Here is a 21567-nt window from a genome sequence, read left to right on the forward strand (position 1 = left end):
ACAGGATATTTGTTTGAACTCATAAACAGCACTGAAATAGTGAATAAGAATTTGAATGGTTAAGCACAAGAACTTTTTTTTAAGAGACAGAGTGTTGCTCTGTTGTACAGGCTGAACTCAAACTCCAGGGCTCAAGTCATCCTCCTACCTCAGCCTCTGACGAAGCTGGGACTCTGGGCATGCACCAACAAGTCCAGGTAAGAATTTTTTTAATCCATGTCTAAAAGCACTTACTCAGTCTGAATCACAAACAATTGTGAGGAATATCATATATGGCTTAGAATGCTTCATGATTTTTGGAAAGTATAATTTAAATCTTTTGAAAGAATTTTCATTTATTCTAATTTTTAAACTAGAAATAGTCTGATACATGAATGTGAATGAGCATATGCAACATGTCTGCACAAACCACTAAAAATTAGAAGCCTGAAATGATAGGTTTTCATCTGGATGGTACTGAACAATTTATAAGCTATTGAGCTTCCCTGCTATTAAAGAACTTTCCAGGCTGGGCATGGTAGCTCACACCTGTAATCCCAGCACTTTGGGAAGCCGAGGCAAGAGGATCACTTGTACCCAGGAGTTTGGGATGAACCTGGGCAACGGGATGAGACCCTATCTCTACAAAAATAAAAAATTAGCCAAGTGTGCTGGAAGGTTCCTGTAGACCCAGCTATTTGGAAGCTGGGGCAAAAGAATCTCTTGAGCCCAGGAGATAGGGGCTACAATGAGCTATGATTGAGCCTGGATGACAGAGACCGACCCTGTCTCAAAAAACAACCTTAAACTCAAATCTGTATTTTGTTACAATTAACTACCATAACAAATTCGTTTAATATCATCTCTAGTGAATAAACAGGCTGGGTGCAATGGCTCACACCTATAATCCTGACACTTTGCAAGGCCAAGGCAGGAGAATCACTAAAGGCCAGTAGTTCAAGACCAGCCTAAGCAACATAGTAAAACCTCGTCAACTATAAAAAATAAAAAATTAGCCAGGTGTAATGGTGTGCACCTGTAGTTCCGGCTACAAAAACGGTGAAAGGAGGAGAGGGGAAAAAATCAACTTTTCCTATTATTAACATTTATCAAATAGAAAAATTCCCACAAATTTTGGTATTTTCTCACCTAACAAAGGATGTTCAGAAGTCAAATCTTCTCCTCTCCCCACTGTTATAGCTGCTGGAGACAAAGTGGGTGGTGGTGGGGTTCTATCCATCCGGACACATTCATCTGACTCTTCCGGCATTTCTTCTTCACACACATCTTCAACCTGATAAACCTGCAATGACAAACCACACTGCCTTAAAACGTTTCCAAAACTATATTTTATCAGGTGTTCTTAATTTCAGAAAATTAAATTCTATGTGTATTAAATTTAAAAACAAGGCAAAAATGACTACTCTAACAGGCTGAAAGGAAAACTTTAAAATTGCTCGAATGAAGTTTTTCATATTTCTTGATAATATTTGACTGAAAGCAAGCTGTGGATCAGTATCTAGACCAAAAATCACCAAGGTTTCCAAAAAGATGGTAGTCAAGTCTGAACGTATTTTTTATTTCGATAATTAAAAAATACAAATAAAATAACGATTTTGGGAATTCAACTGTTTTTGTTAACTTCTAACTGTCATGAATCAAAACAGATACTAACATTTTTCATAAGCACACTAAGTGAGTTCCCACAATGACACATTATATTAGGACATGCAGGATTCTATCCCAGGCTCTTCCTCATTATTATGTAATTTAAAGATTAAATTATAAAAAGTAACATGAGAATCTACAAAAAAAGATACACAATTATATCTCTCCTTTTCTGTTCCACTCAACAATCTAATGACTCTTTATATATAATATGCAAACAGAAAATATCTTTCCTTGAAACACACACACACACACACACACACACACACACAGCCTAAGCTCTTTGACACCTTATTTTTTTACTCTTTTTATAATGTTCCATACTTATGGGAGAAAGTTTTTAAGTCTATAACTTAACCACCTTGTTATCCAATTGTAAAGATTATACTTAAGAAGGAAAATGGGGCCAGGTGCAGTGGCTCATGCCTACAATCCAGCACTCTGGGAGGCTGAGGTGGGTGGATCACCGGAGGTCAGGAGTTCCACAACAGCCTGGCCAACATGGTGAAACCCTACCTCTACTTAAAAAAATACAAAAAATTAGCCAGGCATGGTGGCGGGCGCCTGTAGTTCCAGCTACTTGGGAGGCTGAATCAAGAACATCACTTGAACTTGAGAGGCAGAGGTTGCAGTGAGCCAAGATCAGGCCATTGCACTCCAGCCTGGGTGACAGAGTGAGACTCCATCTCAAAAAAAAAGAAAAAGGAAAATGGAATCGAAGGCACCCTGAGAAGGAGCTATGTAACTAGAAATACTTTTTTTTTTTGACGGAGTCTCGCTCTGTTGCCAGGCTGGAGTGCAGTGGTGCGATCTCAGCTCACTGCAATCTCTGCCTCCTGGGTTCAAGCGATTCTCCTGGCTCAGCCACCCCGAGTAGCTGGGACTACAGGCGCGCGCCACCATGCCCAGCTAATTTTTTGTACTTTTTAGTAGAGACAGGGTTTCACCAGGTTGGCCATGATGGTCTTGATCTCTTGACCTCGTGATCCGCCTGCCTTGGCCTCCCAAAGTGCTGGGATTACAGGCGTGAGCCACCGCACCCGGCCAATACCTTATTATTAATGTTTCCATTTCAAAGAATACTTCTAGAGGTTGATGTGGGTATTTTAATTTAATTTGTTATCATTTATTATTTACTTAACCATTATTTATGAAAAATGATTACTAAAAATAAAGCCATAAGAGTTCATTTCCCTTCTTTTATCTATAAAGCTTATTACTTAAGTTTACAAAAATTATGAGTTTTTAAAATCTTATTTAACCACACTGACTAATCTTCCCATTAAAAAAGTGTTTTTTGAGAAAGGGTCTCACTCTGCTGCCCAGGCTGGAGTGCAGTGGCTCCATTATGGCTCACTCAGCCTTGACCTCCAAGCTCAGCCTCCTGAGTAGCTGGGACCACAGGTGTTCACTAACACACCCAGCTCATTTTAAAATGTTTTTTGTAGAGATGAGGTCTCACTATGTTGCCCAGGCTGGTCTCAAACTCCTGGGCTCAAGTGATCCTCCTGCCTTGGCCTCTCAAAGTGCTGGGATTATAGGCATGAGCCACCGCACACCTAGCCCCACAAATGTTAACAAACAAACTTTCAACATTCACAAGAAACCTTTCAGCGACATCTAATATTGTGTACATTTTTAATCAAACTATTTTAAAAGTCTGATGTTTTAAAGTATATAAAATTATACATAAAAGTGATCAGGATTTCTGAAACCAGCAAAACCCATGTGTTGTAAAAGGGACAATCAAGTTTCACCTATAAGGATATAACAGTAAGTTATAAAGGTAACAATAGGTGACAATCAAAAATAAAATAAAATAAAATAAAAATCTTTCCAAGGCTCCACTAAGAATAAAACATCTTCTTTTGTCTTTTGTACAACTTTAAAATTCTACTGTTACTGGATAATTTTATATCAAACATAATATTATACCAAATATAAAATTCAGAACTGTGATCTGAATCAGCTACAAAGTAGGCAACATTTTTTTAAAGTTATTTGCTCACAACCCTACACCTGGAAACCAGTTTCAGTAAGAGAGATTCTGTGCCTCATGCCTGAATCTCAGACGTGAAAGCAGTCATTTGTTATTGTTCGGAGCAACAATTATACCTGCTACATCGGTTCATGATAATAACAGTTTTTTAAATGATGATAATGCCCAATATAGGTAAAATCATTCTAAAAAGTGTCTGGGGGGTTAAGAAAAAAAATCTAGTCCCCAAGGGTAAGTGCTGTCACAGTGAATACTTTAATTTGCCTTAGTGTCAGAGATGTTAATTCAGAGATAATTAAACAAGTATGGTTTTATCGACCAGTTCAGTTTTATCTATGTAGCATTCCTTCAGTATAATAGATAGTACTTTTCTTCCAAAGAACATGATCTTTGCTTAAAATGCTGAAACTCTCTTTAATCCTAATGCAGTTACATGTTATTCAAACATCTGCTAGAGTATCTTTTAAGAAATCAAAGCTTGGTCATACATAGAATTCTGATTTTTAAAAACAAGAGTTTAAAGAATGAAAAGAGCCATAACACAAATAGCATATTTTGAAATAATCCAAATACTGTAAAATACTTTCCACTCATTATACTTAAAGCTAACTATATGTACTTCCAGAACTCTCATATAAAGGCGAAGTAAGTGCATGAATAAAAGAAGTAGGCAAAAACAAATCTGTCACAGACATCTGGCACAATCAGCATTAACAAATCTAAATGTTCAACAATTAAAATGTTGAAAAAAGCAAAGAGGAGGTTTTGCTCACTCACAAGATCATTAGGAAACTGCACATCACAATTACTGTTTAGCTCATAACTATAACTATTCTAAAAATAACAAAGACTGCCAAACTTACCTCAATAAAGTCCAATATTCCCATCTGTTTCCCTTTCCTAAATAAACTGAGGAATATTTGTTTATTAGTTCTAAATTATCTACCCTCAACATACTTATATCCAAATGTCAACAAAAAACTTTAATTCTTAAGTATCTTAAAAAACATACTGATTTTACTTTGAAAATTCACCCTTATCTTTCAAATTTCCACATCTCTTAAAAAATACATCTTTCTACCTTTAAGTATTTGAAACAACCAGAAAAATATAACCTGTGAAGAAATGTGTTTGAATGGAAAAAATAACACATTTGGTCAAAGGTAATAAAAAAACAAGCTTAATAAATTATTAAAGAGCTATGTTACTCAAAGAAAGGTAAAAGATTAAAAAATATTTAGAAAGGTAACATGGAAATATCCATAGCAAGCATTATAACCATATCAGTGATAGCAGAGAAAGTTATTAATATCATTTTTTAAACTTCCAAAAATGTTTTAAGGTAGAAGTGCAGGAAGCAACAAAATATTTTTGGCTTTAGTTTTCAAAGTATTATGCTCCATATGTATGTATATATATATTTTTTTTTTTTCCTTTTTCTTTTTTTTGAGACAGAGTCTCACTCTGTCACCCAGGCTGGAGTGCAGTGGTACGATCTCAGCTCACTGCAACCTCTGCCTCACGGGTTCAAGCCATTCTTGTGCCTATGTCTCCCAAGTAGCTGGGATTACAGGCATTCGCCACCATGCCCAGCTAATTTTTGTATTTTTAGTAGAGATGGGTTTCTCTATGTTGGCCAGGCTGGTCTTGAACTCCTGACCTCAGGTGATCCACCTGCCTTGGCCTCCCAAAGTGCTGGGATTAGAGGTGTGAGGCACCACACCCAACCTTATATTTCTATCCCAAATTTGTTCATCTATAGCTTCCCCTAACATAAACAATTAAAAATACATAAGGACTATAAAGAAGTTTTATTTTTTTGTTTTTATTTTTAAATTGTATTTTTTTTCTTTTCTATTATGCCCTGCCTGGAAACTGCCTTATTTTTTACTGGTTAAAAACCAAATCACTGAACTAGGTAGTGAGAAAGTAATTTAAATTAAACATTTTTTGAAGGTGCTGTACGCTTCCTAAACCCGTTTTTGTTACAATATCCATAGTAAACTCCAAAAATCTGTTGAAAGAAAATATAGACATGATAACTGAATGATAAACTTTTTAAAAATTTTTCTTTCCTTTTTTTGAGACAAAGTCTCGCTCAGTTGCCCAGGCCGCAATCTCGGCCCACTGCACCCTCCACCTCCCAGGTTCAAGAGATTCTCCTGCCTCAGCATCCCGAGTAGCTGGGATTACAGGCATGGCCACCACTCCTGGGTAATTTTTGTATTTTTCTGTGTAGACAGGGTTTCACCCTGTTTGCCAGGCTGGTCTCGAACTCCTGAGCTCAGGTGATCTGCCCACCTCAGCTTCCCAAAGTGCTGGGATTACAGGCGTGAGCCACCACACCCAGCCAACTTCTGCTTTTAATAAAAATTTACAGAAAGTATAATTCAATCTCTTTGTGCCTATTAAGATCAGTCAGAATGACAAGAATACAAAAATCTATACATTTGTATCATGAGAACCAAAATACTTTTCATTAAAGAACATTGAGGATAATCCAAGTATGAAAAGAAAGAACAAGTATTAATAATAAAAAATACTTCAAAACTCCTTTCTGAGCTAATATTTATTAGCTTTTAGGTGAAAAAATCTCTTGGATGAGGTGTAATACAAAACCTCCCTTTAGGAAGATTCTTCTCCTCAGTTACAAATTATGAATTTGATCCTTCTGACTAAACAATTAGAGACCTTATTTCAGTTTTATAAATCTTAAAATGTCTTTTAGAGAATGTTTAAAGAAAAGTATTTTTCAAGATAATTTTTCTTTCTAGGCAACAATTGTTTTTAGAGGTTTATTCTTAAAAATCCCACTACAATCTCAATTATTCAAAACTTTTACTCCTCTAAATGGATTTTTTCATCCTCAGTATTAAATTCATCTACCAAGATTTTTTGACATTTTTAAGTGAGAAACATTTTAAGTACATATTTTTCCTTAGTAGAAATAACAGACCATTAAGTTTAATAATTCTATAAGATGGCCTACAGTTAAATTTTTGGCAAAGCTGGACTCTCTCCTAGAATAATTTTTTTTTTACAAAATTTCAACTACAAAGCATAATTTTACCAAAAAACTACATCATATAAGCATATCTCCAACTTGAAACAAAATCCCCTAAAAGCCCAAGACTCTAGGATGCATAAAACTAAAAGGGTTAGGCTAGATAAACCATACGTTTTGAGAACATACAAGCCAACAGAAGGGATCTATGAAGGATAATCACCTTAAGAGAAAAAACTTTGTGCAGATGACACTGGTTCAAATGCATTCCCTTGGGGAAAAAAAATCAACTCTGTAAAGATAGCAGATGGATTTGTTTAAATAGTAATAAAATTAACGAGGGACTTTAATTACCATCACAAATTATAAAGCATGCAACCACACTAAACAAACAATGGCATTTTTTCTTTTTACCCATATAGCATGTTTGTCAGAATACTGACACATGGAAATTTCAAGCTTTTTTAGTTCACAGGCATTTAGATCTTGCAATAAAACATAGTGTGGGAAAAAATAGTTTTTACTTTCAGTTCAGCAAGAAAGTCAAAGAGCTTCCAAGGGCTTACCACTGGTGGATCAACAGGTGCTGGTGGTTGCACTTGTAGGTTTACCGCAACAGTCTGTGGAGGAGGAAGAGTCTGAAATGGCAACTGGACCAAAGCTTCTGCAGCTGGAAGTTCCTCTTCTGACACCAAAGCATTCTGCACCAAAACCTGGCCCTGGGACAGAATTTCAGGCTGCACTTGTAAAGACTGCATAGACTGCAAGGGCAGTGGTGGAATCTGAGCTGGAGGAGATGTCGACATCTGTGGAGGACTTGCAATTGGGATTGGAGAGGACTGCAGGGATGAATATTGCTGATGTGATGGAGAGACAATCTGCTGGCCTGGGGATACCAAGGCAGACTGCTGAACTGGGCCAATGTGTACAACAGGGGAAGCTGGAAGTGGAAGATGGGATGGAAGATTCAACTGTGCTGTAGGTTGCACCTGATTAGCAGTGGACTGCTGCAAATTTGGCCCTGGCTGGAGAGCTGATGACACAAGAGGGTGTGGCTGAATAAGTGCTTGTGGATGAATAATTATAGTAGGAGACTGACTTGGTGAATGAGGTGGTGGAGGAGACACCACTACAGACTGCTGTGCTGACTGTGACTGATTAGGAGACACTGTTAAAGGAGAGGGATGACTCTGAATCGGTGAACAATGCTGTGACTGGGCATTACTGGGAGCTGGAGGAAGGCCATGGTTCTGGAGTGGTATACAGTGCTGGGATGGGGGTGGGTCTTGAGTTGAATTCTGAAGTGTGATTGGCTGAATTTGCTGTTGCTGCTGTTGTAATATCAGCTGATGATGGGAAACTTTGGAAGGTGGTGAATGAAGAGGAATCTGCTGATGTTTTATTAGAGAATGAGGCTGAATTGGAGAATATGAAGCTGTGAGAGAAAAAAATGACAATTAGTATTGATTTCAAAAATATAGAAATTTTTAAATCACTCTAAAGGAAAAAGTGTTCATTATCAGAAGGTCATAATCATCAGAATTCTATTACAAGTTTTCCAAACGAGTAATTTCAAAAAAAAAAAAAAAAAAAATTTTTTTTGAGACACAGTCTTGCTCTTGTCACCCAGGCTGGGGTGCAGTGGCATGATCTCAGCTCACTGCAACCTCCACCTCCCTGGTTCAAGCGATTCTCCTGTCTCTGCCTCCAGAGTAGCTGGGATTACAGGTGCCAGCTACCACACCCGGCTAACTTCTGTATTTTTAGTAGAGACGGGGTTTCACCACGTTGGCCAGGCTGGTCTTGAAACCTGACCTGAAGTGATCCTCCCAACTCAGCCTCCCAAAGTGCTGGGATTACTAGCGTAAGCCATCACACCTGGCCTGAATATTTAATGACAATTTATAGTTGGAAAACTAGAGAATATCATAAAATACACTGTACTGTGATAAGTTCTAAAAGAAAACTGCCTAAAAGTTAATAATCTGAATCTATACATGGTTTGTTCTTATTATATTTTATAGGTCACCTGAATATCTACATTAACTTTTAGCAAAGTTTATACACTTGAATTTCTTCTTCGCAGGAAAAGAGGAGTATCATCATAGAACAAGTATAACATATATAAAGATAACTTCAAAATCATAAAAATACTATATTAAAATTCATAAAATAAAGATCTCATCCTTTCTAATCCATATCTAAACGTGCTTCCAACTAATAGGGTAATTACTTATAAAGCTTCCTAAATGAGTTTCCATTTTTGAGCTGAGATGAGGGTATATATATCATTTGACCCAGGAAGAGAAAATATTTTGTATAATAATTTAATGTGATTAAGCAAAAGACATGTGTGAATCCTGTAGCACAGTTAATTAATCACTGTAACTAAGAACTCAAATTTAGGGGCCATTCCAAATCTAGGAAAACACTAGTTTTGCTTGCAGAGAATGAGACAATCAGAAGCCCATGCTACCTAAATAAGGGATTTTGTTAACCCTTTTCCCTCACCAAAAAAAAACTTCAATAATTGATGTGACAGTATGAGGTTTTCTCCACAAAGAAGCCACTCAACAGGAATAAATATATATAAGAATTAGCACAGTCAAGTGGTAGGGAGCCCCCCATCATTATGCCTTTTCTGCAAACTGGTGGCACATGTTTATAGAAAGGGAGATGCTGATGAAATCCTCCCTAAGTAAGAATGGAAACTGAGTTCACAAGAAGATAAACTGAAACAACTGCTTAATGTTAATATCATGTAAAAATTACACACATTTAACACAGATTTAAAGACAGGGCAATTTTTTTTTTTCCTAACCTTGGAATATTAGGAGAAAGACTATATCATACCTTACATCTATTTTTGTGTTCAACCACATTTGTGACAACTTTATAAAAACTTTCCACAACTTTTTAAAAAAACATTTTCACATTTGGTTATTATTTAAAATTTTTGGAATCCTTTAAAGAAATTAACATCTGATTAACATCCAAAAAAGAGGCGTTTAGAAAGTTCAATAAATATCCACTAATTGTTAAAAAAAAAAAAAAAAGGAAATCAAGTCAACAAAATAATTTTCATATAGTATCTAGGCTAGTACTTCACACTAAGACTGAAAATTTTATGTCAGTCTTTTAAAATTGTGTTGATATAGACTATGCTAAACAGTATTCAAAAAGGGTAAATTAACAAAATCTTGGATTTCTACAGCGTGCCCTTCATCCAAGGGGCTGAAAGTGCTTTCATGTATCTCTCATTCATACTTACAAAATGCCTGTGGTATAGGTGGGTATTATTATTTCCCTCTTACAGATAAGTAAATAGATTTTTTTGCAAGCATAACAGCAAGGGCCCACTTCAATTTAATTTTGTAAGTAAAGCTTTAATTTAAATTTCCCATACTCTTGAAGTACCATGGATATTATATCTACTAGAATAACAATTCTGGCTGGGCGCAATGGCTCATGCCCGTAATCCCAGCACTTTGGGAGGCTGAGGCGGGAGGATCACCTGAGGTAAGGAGTTCAAGACCAGCCTGGCCAACATGGTGAAACCCCATCTCTACTAACAATACAAAAATTAGCCGGGCTTGGTAACACACGCCTGTTAATACCAGCTATTACTCAGGAGGCTGAGGTGGGAGAATTGCTTGAACTCGGGAGGCGGAAGTTGCAGTGAGCCGGGATCGTGCCATTGCACTCCAGCCTGCGCGACAGAGGGAGATGCCATCTCAAAAAAAAAAGAATAACAAATCTTTCTATGCTCTGGTAAGTAAGCAATCTTTTTATATCTTAGAGCTGTGACAATTCAACAGATTAGCAATCTATCCTTTCATCTAAATTACATTTTTCTTTGATCAGAAATCAAAGTGTGTTTATTTTTAGTCCATAGACCAATTGATAAGCACATATATTACAGAATAATTAGGTGGCTATGTGAAGCAATACCTCTGTAAAAGAAAAGACCTAGTGCTCTGGAAAAAAAAATCCTATCATGTTGGTTAATTTCTCTGATTTTAATAAACATCTTATTGTCAGGATGGCTTTATATTCAGAGAATTAATGGCTGACACCTCTCACATATATATATAATTCTATTATTTACAGTAACACATATTATTTCACCCAGTAACTACAACAACCCCATGAAGGTGATAGGGTACTATACCAATCCAACATACGACAGATGAAGAAACTCTGAGTAGTTAAGTGACTTGCCCGAAATCATCTGGCTATTAAGGACAGCATTAGGTCTAAAAGAACCTATGATCCTAACTGAGTCTAGGGCCCTGTTATGGACTGAATGTTTGTGGGACAAAATTCGTATGCTGAAGCCCTAACTCCCAATGTGTATTTGTAGATGAGGCCTCTAAGGAAGTAACAAAGGTTAAATGAGGTCATAGGGTGGGGCCCTGACATGACATGGTTTGTGCCCTTTTAAGAAAAGACATCAGAGAGCTTCTGCTCCCTCCACCCACCACACACTCAAGGCCATGTGAGGACATCTGAAAGCCAGGAAGTGAGCCTTCACCAGAAACTGAACACTGCCAGACCTCGATCTTGGGCTTTCCAGCCCCCAGGACTGTGAGAAAATTAATTTCTGCTCTTTAAGCCACAGTCTATGGTATTTTGTTACGGCAGCTGAGCAGATTAATTAATACAGGACCTTCTCACTACACAATGAATTAATGTCTACAAAAAAACAGTATATATTTTTTCCAATTAAGCTAGTTTCATAAAAGCTCTAAAAACTGTGATAGAAAAACTTCAGCTCTAATACAGTTCATATTTCCAAACATTTAAAGTTTGACCTTATTTTACATATTAAAAATAGAATTTACTATGTATCAAGTGGAAACTCCACCTTCAAAAAGAAATGATAAAGAAAACCAAGTTACTTTGGCACCCTAAAAATACATATAAGAAAACAATAACCATGTATACTATAATAATTATTAGACTATACTACATTAGAATACAAGTAGATTTTTTTACATTTAAAATGACTTGAAGGAACATTTTTCTAATTGAGGACAAATAATCAATTGAGAATATCTCAAAATACCTTCGCTTCAGATTAACTTTTTTTTTTTTTTTTTAGATGGAGTCTCGCTCTGTTGCCAGGCTGGAGTGCAGTGGTGCGATCTCGACTCACTGCAACCTCCGCTTCCCAGGTTTAAGCGATTCTCCTGCCTCAGCCTCCAGAGTAGCTGGAATTACAAGCGGGTGCCACCACGCCTGGCTAATTTTTGTATTTTTAGTAGAGACGGGGTTTCACCATGTTGGCCAGGATGGTCTCGATCTCTTGACCTCATGATCTGCCCGCCTCAGCCTCCCAAAGTGCTGGGATTACAGGCATGAGCCACCGCGCCGGGCCAAGATTAACTTCTTACCAATAAAAGCAGAAAAACTAAAAAGGTGAAAAACATAGCTATAGCCTTAATAGAAGATATGAATGGCTCTGAATAACTGCAGTGTAAGGCTTAAGAGACTTCTAAGTAGTTCAGGATTTTCTGCGTGGTTTGTTTATAATCAACAACATCAAGGAAAATTGGAGTACATGTAAGATCTGAATTTGGAATTAAAACTGACCTGAGACTCTGGTGGTTTTGGCTTACTGGTTTCCTCCATACTTACACAAGATATTGACCATCGGAGGAATGCAAACTATAAGCATATTATCACACTATTAATGAAAGAGGGGAGAATAAGCTGCAATTCAGAACCAGATATTGAGAGTTAAGGGGGACTGAAAAATCCAAAACTAGATCTCCTTGCTTGAACTAACCCTGAAAGAGTTCCCGGCTTTCTCTGAAAGTAACGTTCTCTTTAGAAAAAAATCAACCTACCTTTCATTATAATTTATCAAAACTGCAGGAATCACTAGAAATTGTCCCTGAGCAGTCATCCTAAGGACCATGGGTCACCACTGCTCCACACTGTCAAAACTAGCTGGATGCTGGGTTGAGGGTGAGAATACTCTGTACAGTAGTGTAAAAACCCAGCTTTTATGCCATACAGAGAGCAGCACCTAGCACACACAGGTTTAAAAAAAAAAAAAGAATTCGTGTCTAACTATACTATGAATATATATATATATATATTTTTTGAGACGGAGTCTTGCTCTGTCACCCAGGCTGGAGTGCAATGGCGCGATCTCGGCTCACTGTAACCTCCACCTCCCCGGTTCAAGTAATTCTCCTGCCTCAGCCTCCCATGTAGCTGGGACTACAGGTGCCGGCCACTACGCACGGCTAATTTTTGTATTTTTAGTAGAGACGGGGTTTCACCATGTTGGTCAGGCTGGTCTAGAACTCCCGACCTGAGGTGATCTGCCCTCCTCAGCCTCCCAAAGTGCTGGGATTATAGGTGTGAGCTACCGCGCCCAGCTTGAATATATTTATTAATTTATACATTATATCAAAGCCTACTTACATAAGATTCAGATTTAACCATTCTAAGTATAGTGATACCTAATTAGTACCAATAAGAAAGACTGCAATAATTCCCAAAATCCAAGTGGGAAAAAAAAAAATGAACTATTAATCCAACAAATATGTACCTCCTACCTAACATACGTAAGTACGTATAAGATACAACTTAGTGCTGTCAAGATACAAGGATGAAAAGATGAATCCAAAAAGGGATTAAAGAGTTAATGTAAAGTACTAACACAGTGCCTCACACATACATAAATGCCCAATATTATTATCTTACCCTCAAGGAGCTTACTATCTAGCAGACAAGCTAAGATCAGTATATAAATAACTATAAAAGAAAAAGAACCAGAAGGGACCATAAAAGTTCAGAGGGAGAAGAAATTTCTAACTAGGGTAATCAGACAATGCCACAGTATTGAGATTCAGTGATGTAGAGAATGCTGGCAGTATTAACACAGGAAACTTGAGAAGTGAAATAGGTTTAAGTGGAATATTTTACACTTACATCTAAGTATAAAACAAGTCTTTAAAAAGCAAAGCAGTGTTGTAAAAGGACAGAAAAAAGATGCTTACCCGATGAGGCTGCTGGAACAAAGGAAGTTTTTTGTTTGTTTGTTTGTTTGTTTGTTTTTGAGACAGAGTCTTGCTCTGTCGCCCAGGCTGGAGTGCAGTGGTGCAATCTTGGCTCACTGCAACCTCCGCCTCCTAGGTTCAAGCAACTCTCATACCTCAGCCTCCCAAGTAGCTGGGACTACAGGTGCGCACCACCATGCCCTGCTAATTTTTATATTTTTAGTAGAGATGGGGTTTCACCATGTTGGCCAGGCTGGTCTCAAACTCCTGACCTCAAGTGATCCACCCACCTCAGCCTCCCAAAGTGCTGGGATTACAGGCGTGAGCCACTGCACCCGGCCAGATTTCTTTTTTTAATGAAACATTTATAAGATGTATAGCCCAGTGCAACACACATACACATACACACACACACACACTCAAACAATATATAGTTATAGTGATTTAGAAAACTATGCAGCTACATTAAGAATAAGGGAGACCTAATTATGGTTGAGAAACAAAGGAAAAGGTCTAGCATGAGAAGATAAAAGACGCTGTAACAATTATGTACTAAAGAAGGTCAGGAAATTTAAAAAAAAAAAAAGGTAGGATCAACAACAGGGGCAAATGCTGCTAAGTTTAAGAATACATGTAACTCTTTATCTTATTAAAAGTAAACAAAATTCAATCCTGAGAAATTCTGAGATGAACAGAAGAGACAGTAAGCTCACTCTGGATGGCCCCCACATTTTCAGTATGAGAACCATGAGGCAAGATTATCTGGATAAAGTAAAGGAAGCACAGGTAGAATTCAAAGCTTCAGAAGAATGACAGTGACTCAGGTGATTGCCTGAGATGATCCTCTCAGAGATGAAATCAAAGGCAGAAAAAGGCAACAACATAAGGAAAATAATTATGCATAATCCTATGTTTCAAAGTGACAAATTTCTCCCACTGATAACAACTTTAAACAAAATAGTATACTGCTTTTTTAAAAGCTTTAAAAATTATCCCACTGAAGTATATTAAATAAACTACAGGCAAATCTTTTTTTAAAGATAGAAGGTTTTATCAATATAAGGAGAGACCAGTACTTAAAGATGATAATCAAATGTAATTTGATTTTAAAAAATGTATTATATTGTTACAATTTATTTTATCTGTTGGGCTTTTTTGTCTCTTTTCAAGCTACACATTAAGATTAAATTTATAAAATTCACATTTTAAAATGTTTTAAAGGTGTCACTTCTGTTCAAGTCATGAACATCCTTTGTTTTGCTCTGTCTGCTAAGAAAATGAATAATACAACTATTTTCAACAAAAGTTTTATCCCACCTGGTGCTATTAACTGGTGAATACTTGATGTCCGGGTGACAGCTGTGCTTCGTGATTCCAGGCTTGGGCTTTCTCCTTTCTTATTACTTTCTGGAGAAGGATCTCGTTGGCTGATTTTAGAACTGGTCACTGTTGTTTTGTTATGACAAATTGTCAATGACTGAGTTTGACTAGTGCTTTTTGGTGGACCATTCTGTGAGCTAGATAATACACCCAACTTCTGGCTGCGTAATGTTAAATTCTGAACCTAAGAACCACATAACAGAAAATTAGGATGAAAACAGATGGTTTTAATTGATGTGGTCATCATTACCATTATGACAATACTGACAACACATTTATATTATGCTTTTCATACGTAAAGCTCCAAGCACTTGAAAGAACCGATTAATCCTTAAGGAAAGGAGAGTTATTATTCTAAGTAATCACATCTTAAATATTAAGTGGCAATTTTTTAAAAAGACATAAGAGAAAAGAAAAGAGGGAGGGAGAGAAAAAAAAGAAAGGAAGAGAGGGAAGAAGAAAGGGGCAGGGAAGGGGAGGAGAAGGGAAGGGGAGGAGAAGGGAAGGATCATAAAGAACTAAATAAAAGCAGTATGTATATATATACAGATAGTGTGTGAATTATATATGTATGAACTGTGAATATGAGGAAATTACTCTGCAACATACTGCATTTAAAAGTTACCAGTTCTAGCTATAGAGATTAAGGGGACATTAACCTTGTAAGAAAATTAATTCATCAAATCATCTGCCCCATTGTGAAAATTATGAAAAGCATTTTCAAGCAACTCTTTTAATTTAGTAAAATTTTGGTGGTGGTGTTATTGAACATTCACTGCCTTTGAAAACTACATCTCATGAACTGAAAAGACTCTGCATGACCCTGAAATGGCTTTCTATGGTGGCTCCTGCTACACTCAGGGCTATATGAAACATACTGCCAGTCTGGATGGTAGCAAGGATTATCCCAATTACTCTCAGCTGAGATTTATAACCTTTCCTAACAGCAAGATGCAAGACAGAAAAATGCTTCTCCAAAAGTTGCTGAACTTCTTGCCTATCTAGAATGAATGTATCAAATATATGCAGGCTAGCACTGGCCCTGGGAGAGAAACTGAAATAAGAGACTCCAAAGTGATCAAGCAAATGATATACTGCTGCTTTATAAAAACGTTCTTCAGTTTCATGTGTGTTCCGTCTCTACATCATTAACTGATGCTCAAAAGCTATACTTTCTCCCAGCACTTTGGGAAATCAAGGCGGCAGATCACCTGAGGTAAGGAGTTCAAGACCAGCCTGGCCAACACGGTGAAACTCCATCTCTACTAAAGATACAAAAATTAGCCAGGCGTGGTGGCACGCACCTGTAGCCCCAGCTACTCAGAAGGCTGAGGCAGGAGAATCACTTGAACCCAGGAGGCAAAGGGTGCAGTGAGCCAGATGGCACCACTGCACTCCAGCCTGGGCAACAGAGCGAGACTCTGTCTCCAAAACAAGCTGTCCTTTCTCAGGCTGGGCGTGGTGCCTTGCACCTGTAATCCCAGCATTTTGGGAGGCCGAGATGGGTGGATCACTTCAGGCCAGGAGTTCCAGCCTCACCAACACGGCAAACCTGTCTCTACTAAAAATACACAAATTAGCCAGGCATGGTGGCACATGCCTGTAATCCCAGCTACTCGGGAGGCTGAGGCATGAACTGCTTGAGCCTGGGAGGCGGAGGCTGCAGTGAGCCAAGATATTGCGCCATTGCCCACAAGTCTGGGTGACAGAGCAAGACTCTGTCTCAAAAAAACAAATAAATAAATAAATAATTTTTAAAAAAAGCTATACTTCAGGCCAAACTTTTCATCAGTTCTATTCTAAGCTACTCAAAGAATTTTCTAACTGAAACCATATGGAGTGTCTTCTCTGATCTTTCTCAAATATTTCATACCAATGTAAACATAAATGGACTAATAACCACTGCATTATTAAAGTTTAACGCAAAAACAAAATATACTGACTGGGTGTGGTGGCTCACGCCTGTAATCCCATCACTTTGGGAGGCTGAGGCAGGCGGATCACAAGGTCAGGAGTTTGAGAGCAGCCTGGCCTATTTGGTGAAACACCGTCTCTACTAAAAATACAAAAATTAGCCGGATGTGGGGGGCAGCTGCCTGTAGTCCCAGGAGCCCAGGAGGCTGAGGCAGGAGAATTGCTTGAAACCCGGAGGCAGAGGTTGCGGTGAGCTGAGATCACACCACTGCACTCCAGCCTGGGCAACAGAGCAAGACTCTGTCTCAAAAAAAAAAAAAAAAAAAAGATAAGAAAAAGAAATATTAGAATCTAGATTTCTCAGATTGCCACTCAAAGCCCTCCACAACCTAGGCCAAAACCCACTTCAAGCCCCCAGTTTCTAGTCCTCCAGCCTACAGTTCTCATATTCCACCCAAACTGTTCTGCTCACTATTCTCCAAATATACCTTCCACTTCCTTCATTTGGAGCTCTTATTCAAGCACCTCTTGCCTAAATGCCATCTCTTCTCAAAGCTGTCTTTTGAAGCCAAACCCATTCTTCCAAGCCCAGTAAAATCCCTCTTTCCCTACCTAAGAAACATTCTGAAAGTCCCTGGTTAGAAAAGAGTTTCTTCCTTCTAGAACAACTTTCCCATAGCATTTGGGTCATTACTGGCCTATAGCACAGATGAATATCTAACTTGTTTTAGAATTACTAAATGTATGTTTGTCTGTGAAATACTGAGACTCGCTAGTAGACTCTCATCTCAACATTCATTTTTATACTCCCTGCAGTTCGGTGCTGCAGACTTAATAGATGAGGTATTCTCCTATATATGATTTTGAAATATATATTACATGGCTAATTTTTTGGTAAGCACTTAGTTCTCTTCATCGTGTTCTTAGGCTAACATTAAAATCTGTTCATGTTTACCAAAAACATCTCAACAAGTATCTAGAAGAGGCACATTAAAATCTTCCAGGAAGCAAGAGAAAGACAATATAAAATTTAACATTTGACACAAATGATCTATAAAGTAGACTGCATAGTAATGATAACCAAAGGGTAATAATCTGAAAAACCTGAAAGCATTCCCTCAAATGAAAAGTATATTCACAGTAAACAAGGATTTGACACAATGAACCCCGAAACCTGCAGCATATCCATTTCTATAGAATAATACTCCTTTTGTTTTTAATTTTCCTTTTCTGGAATTCTGAAAGAAAATGTTTATATACTTACATACACTATGTTGTATATATATTATTTATGTGAACATATATATTTTAGAATATGGTTAAAATATCTATGATCATTTTGACTTAAACATTGACATGGTTTAAATAAATTCCAAGCATGAACGCTACACTGCCAAAGTATATTACAAAGTAAATTTAGCTGTTAGTGAAAAGATAACATATACGGATTTCCTTGACAGAGCCTCCCTTTTGAAAGAAAACCCATCCTTTCTAAGAAGAAGAATATTAGGGCACTCTGGTGTCCCACATTCATTTCATCTGAACCCTTCCTTTGATCAAGTTATGAAAACTTTCTGGCTTTTGAAAAAGTCTACATTTTGCCTGAGTTATTTTTGCTAATTTCACATCTCACACTGTTATAGAGGGCTTCCCTGCCAAAATACTCTCACATCAACTATTTAACTGGAATCTAACAAATACTATGGCAATTATCATAGTATCCCTAAGAGTGAGGGTCACATTGCTGACAGTAGAGCTGAGTTTTTAGCTTTTAAATCCAAAGGGTTGTTTTTTTCCTCAATTCTAAGAGTATTCCCCAGATAGCCTTACTGGGGAATACTCTTAGAATTGAGGAAAAAAACAGCCCTTTGGATTTACTGGGTCAGATTTCTTTTTCTTTTTTACTTTTTTTGAGACAGAGTCTCACTCAGGCTAGAGGGCAGTGGTTCAATCTCAGCTCACTGCAACCTCCACCTCCTGGGTTCAAGCAACTCTCCTGGCCTCAGCCTCCTGAGTAGCTAGGACTACAGGCTTCTGCCACCATGTCTGGCTAATTTTTCTATTTTTAGTAAAAATGGGGTTTCGCCATGTTGGCCAGGCTCATCTCAAACTTCTGGCCTCAAGTGATCCACCCATCTCAGCCTCCCAAAGTGCTGGGATTACATGCGTGAGCCACTGCACCAGCCTCTGGGTCAGAGTTCTTACTCACTTCTTTTTCTTTTTCTTTTTTTTTTTTTTTTTTTTTGAGACAGAGGCTTGCTCTGTCACCCACGCCGGAGTGTAGTGGTGCGATCTCGGCTCACTGGAACCTCCACCTCTCGGGTGCAAGCGATTCTCCTGCCTCAGCCTTGCAAGTTAGCCAGGCTGTTTACAGATACCCACCACCACACCTAGCTAATTTTTGTATTTTTAGTAGAGACGGGATTTCACCATGTTGGCCAGGCTACTCTCAAACTCCTGACCTCAAGTGATCTGCCTGCCTTGGCCTCCCAAAGTGCTGTGATTACAGGCATGAGCCATTATGCCCGGCTCATCTCTTAACACACTCTGCCCTATAACATCTTTCCAAAAATCTTTTTTCATGTGGGTGTGCCTGGTGGGGAGAAGGAATGGAGCATTTAACATAGTAAATAAAAGTGAGATATTCCAAATTTCTCATTTTTACACTATGGTATAAGAATGTTTAATACTAAGGAAAAATTAACTGTTGTACTGACTTCTATAGCTTAAAGAATATTAAAATACAACTTCAGATTTGGTATTTCACAATTAAAATAAATTTTTTAACTGCAAATATAATTCTAAAACTCAACAAAGTTACGCAGAAATTTTCCAAAACAGTCTTGAACTTGAGGAAAGTTATCACTGGAATGCATAAGTGTGAGCATCACCTACCAATGCCAGACTCACTCACTGCCATTTCAAAAGCACAGAGAAGAGAAACAATATCCATAGAGAAATTCCTAAAGTTCAATCCATTCCTCTAGCCCCTCAAAAATCTATCTTTGAATTAAGTCCGATCACAGAGGCTCATAATTAGAACACATCAATCTGGACCCCAAAGACCACTTTTATAAATTATTTTGACTCTATTCACATTAAAAATACCTTTAAATATGAAGTAAGATGTTTTCTTCATGAGTACCAGCAAGAAAAATTGTGCTCCTCAGAACATGTTAAAATCAGCTGTGTTTTCCTAAGCAGCTGGTTTGTTTGTTTCACCTTGGAAACTATAAATTCTTTTTTGTTTTGTTTTGTTTTTGAGACAGGGTCTCACTTTGTTACCCAGTCTGGAATGCAGTGGCTTGATCTTGGCTCACTGCAGCCTTGACCTCCTGGGCTCAAGCAATCCTCCCACCTCAGCCCCCAAGGTAGCTGGGACTACAGGCCCGCACCACCATGCCCTGCAAATTTTTTGTATAGACGGGATTTTGCCATGTTGACCAGGTTGGTCTCGAACTCCTGAGCTCAAGCAATCCGCCGGCCTCTGCCTCCCAAAGAACTAGGATTACAGGTGTGAGCTACCTCGCCCGGCCTGTAAATTCTTTAAGTGGTTGCTTTTCTCCCTTCACTATTAGTTACCTAAAAGCTAAGAACAAACTTTGTGACTTATCTTCAGACAATGCATAACAAAAATAGTAGTTAGCAGCTTGTGATATCTTATGTGGAGGCACTATGTTAAGTACTTTTTGTTTCATTTATTACTTATAACAACGCTGAGCTGCAAGTAACGGCTCCGAGAATAGAGCTGAGTTGTTTTAAGGAATAAATGAAACAATTCAGTAAATGAAACATTTAGTAAATGCTATCAGACACTTCTATTTTAATTTATTAACATATTTAATCCTCATAGCAACCTTTTGAAATATATTATAAATGTTATTTTATTTTATATAATTGAAACTGAGGTGAGAGGTTAAGGACTTATAATAATAAAATGGTAGAGCAAGTATTTGAACTCAGAGATTCCGGCTCCAAAGTCTGTATTATAAACACTATGCTATACTATGAATTTGACCAAAATCAATCTGCTGGCAAATGTTGTTGCTGAAATCAGAATTTGAATCCGAGTCTTCCTATCCCCGACTTTTGCAAAAAAAAAAAAAAAAAAAGTACTATTTACTGAGTGCCTGTAAATGTTCTATACACTAAAGATACATATTACTCATCCTTTTACCCTACAAATATGAATGAATATTAGAGATGTTTGGCAACTTGTCCAAGTCATACAATAAATGACTGAAGTAGGAGCTTAAGTCCACACAGAACTTCATACATGTAAACTGAGCAGCAACTTCACTCCTAGCTCCATGCCACTTTCCTAGTTTTATTTGTGTCTTTTTTCTTACATGGTTCCAACTTACTTTCTGATATTTTACTGTACACACCTTGTAAATGAATTAAAATCTTAGTTGGAACAAAGCCAAATATAAATGAAAAAATAAAATTTAAAATGTTCTGGAAGTTGATGATGGTCTAGCTCTATTAGGTTTCATAAAACCAAAACAAAAGAAAAGAAGATCATTATTTCAGGCTGGCACAGTGGCTCACGCCTGTACTCCCAAAAGTTTGGGAAGCCTAGGTAGGCAGATCACTTGAGCTCAGGG

The 21567-nt window shown here is 37.6% G+C and overlaps 1 protein-coding gene across 14 annotated transcripts in view; it reads right to left on the reverse strand.

Moving 5' to 3' along the window:
• Positions 1-21567, reverse strand: part of PHC3 (polyhomeotic homolog 3) — a 95743-nt gene that overhangs the window by 35686 nt on the left and 38490 nt on the right. For 10 of the 14 annotated variants that reach the window (XR_002005355.3, XR_002005357.4, XR_002005358.2 and 7 more), the window contains 4 exons: positions 14984-15230; positions 7217-8085; positions 6874-6921; positions 1129-1282 (listed from right to left, as the gene is read on the reverse strand). Coding sequence is in view for 10 of the 14 variants with exons in the window: in XM_055381438.1 (XP_055237413.1) it covers positions 1129-1282; positions 6874-6921; positions 7217-8085; positions 14984-15230 (1318 nt within the window). In the remaining 4 variants the exon portion in view is untranslated. The remainder of the gene's footprint in view (positions 1-1128; positions 1283-6873; positions 6922-7216; positions 8086-14983; positions 15231-21567) is intronic. The other 4 variants (XM_055381440.1, XM_055381444.1, XM_055381442.1 and 1 more) reach the window with 1 other exon arrangement.

This window comes from Gorilla gorilla, chromosome 2 (assembly GCF_029281585.2).
Source record: "Gorilla gorilla gorilla isolate KB3781 chromosome 2, NHGRI_mGorGor1-v2.1_pri, whole genome shotgun sequence".
Lineage (NCBI taxonomy): Eukaryota > Metazoa > Chordata > Mammalia > Primates > Hominidae > Gorilla > Gorilla gorilla.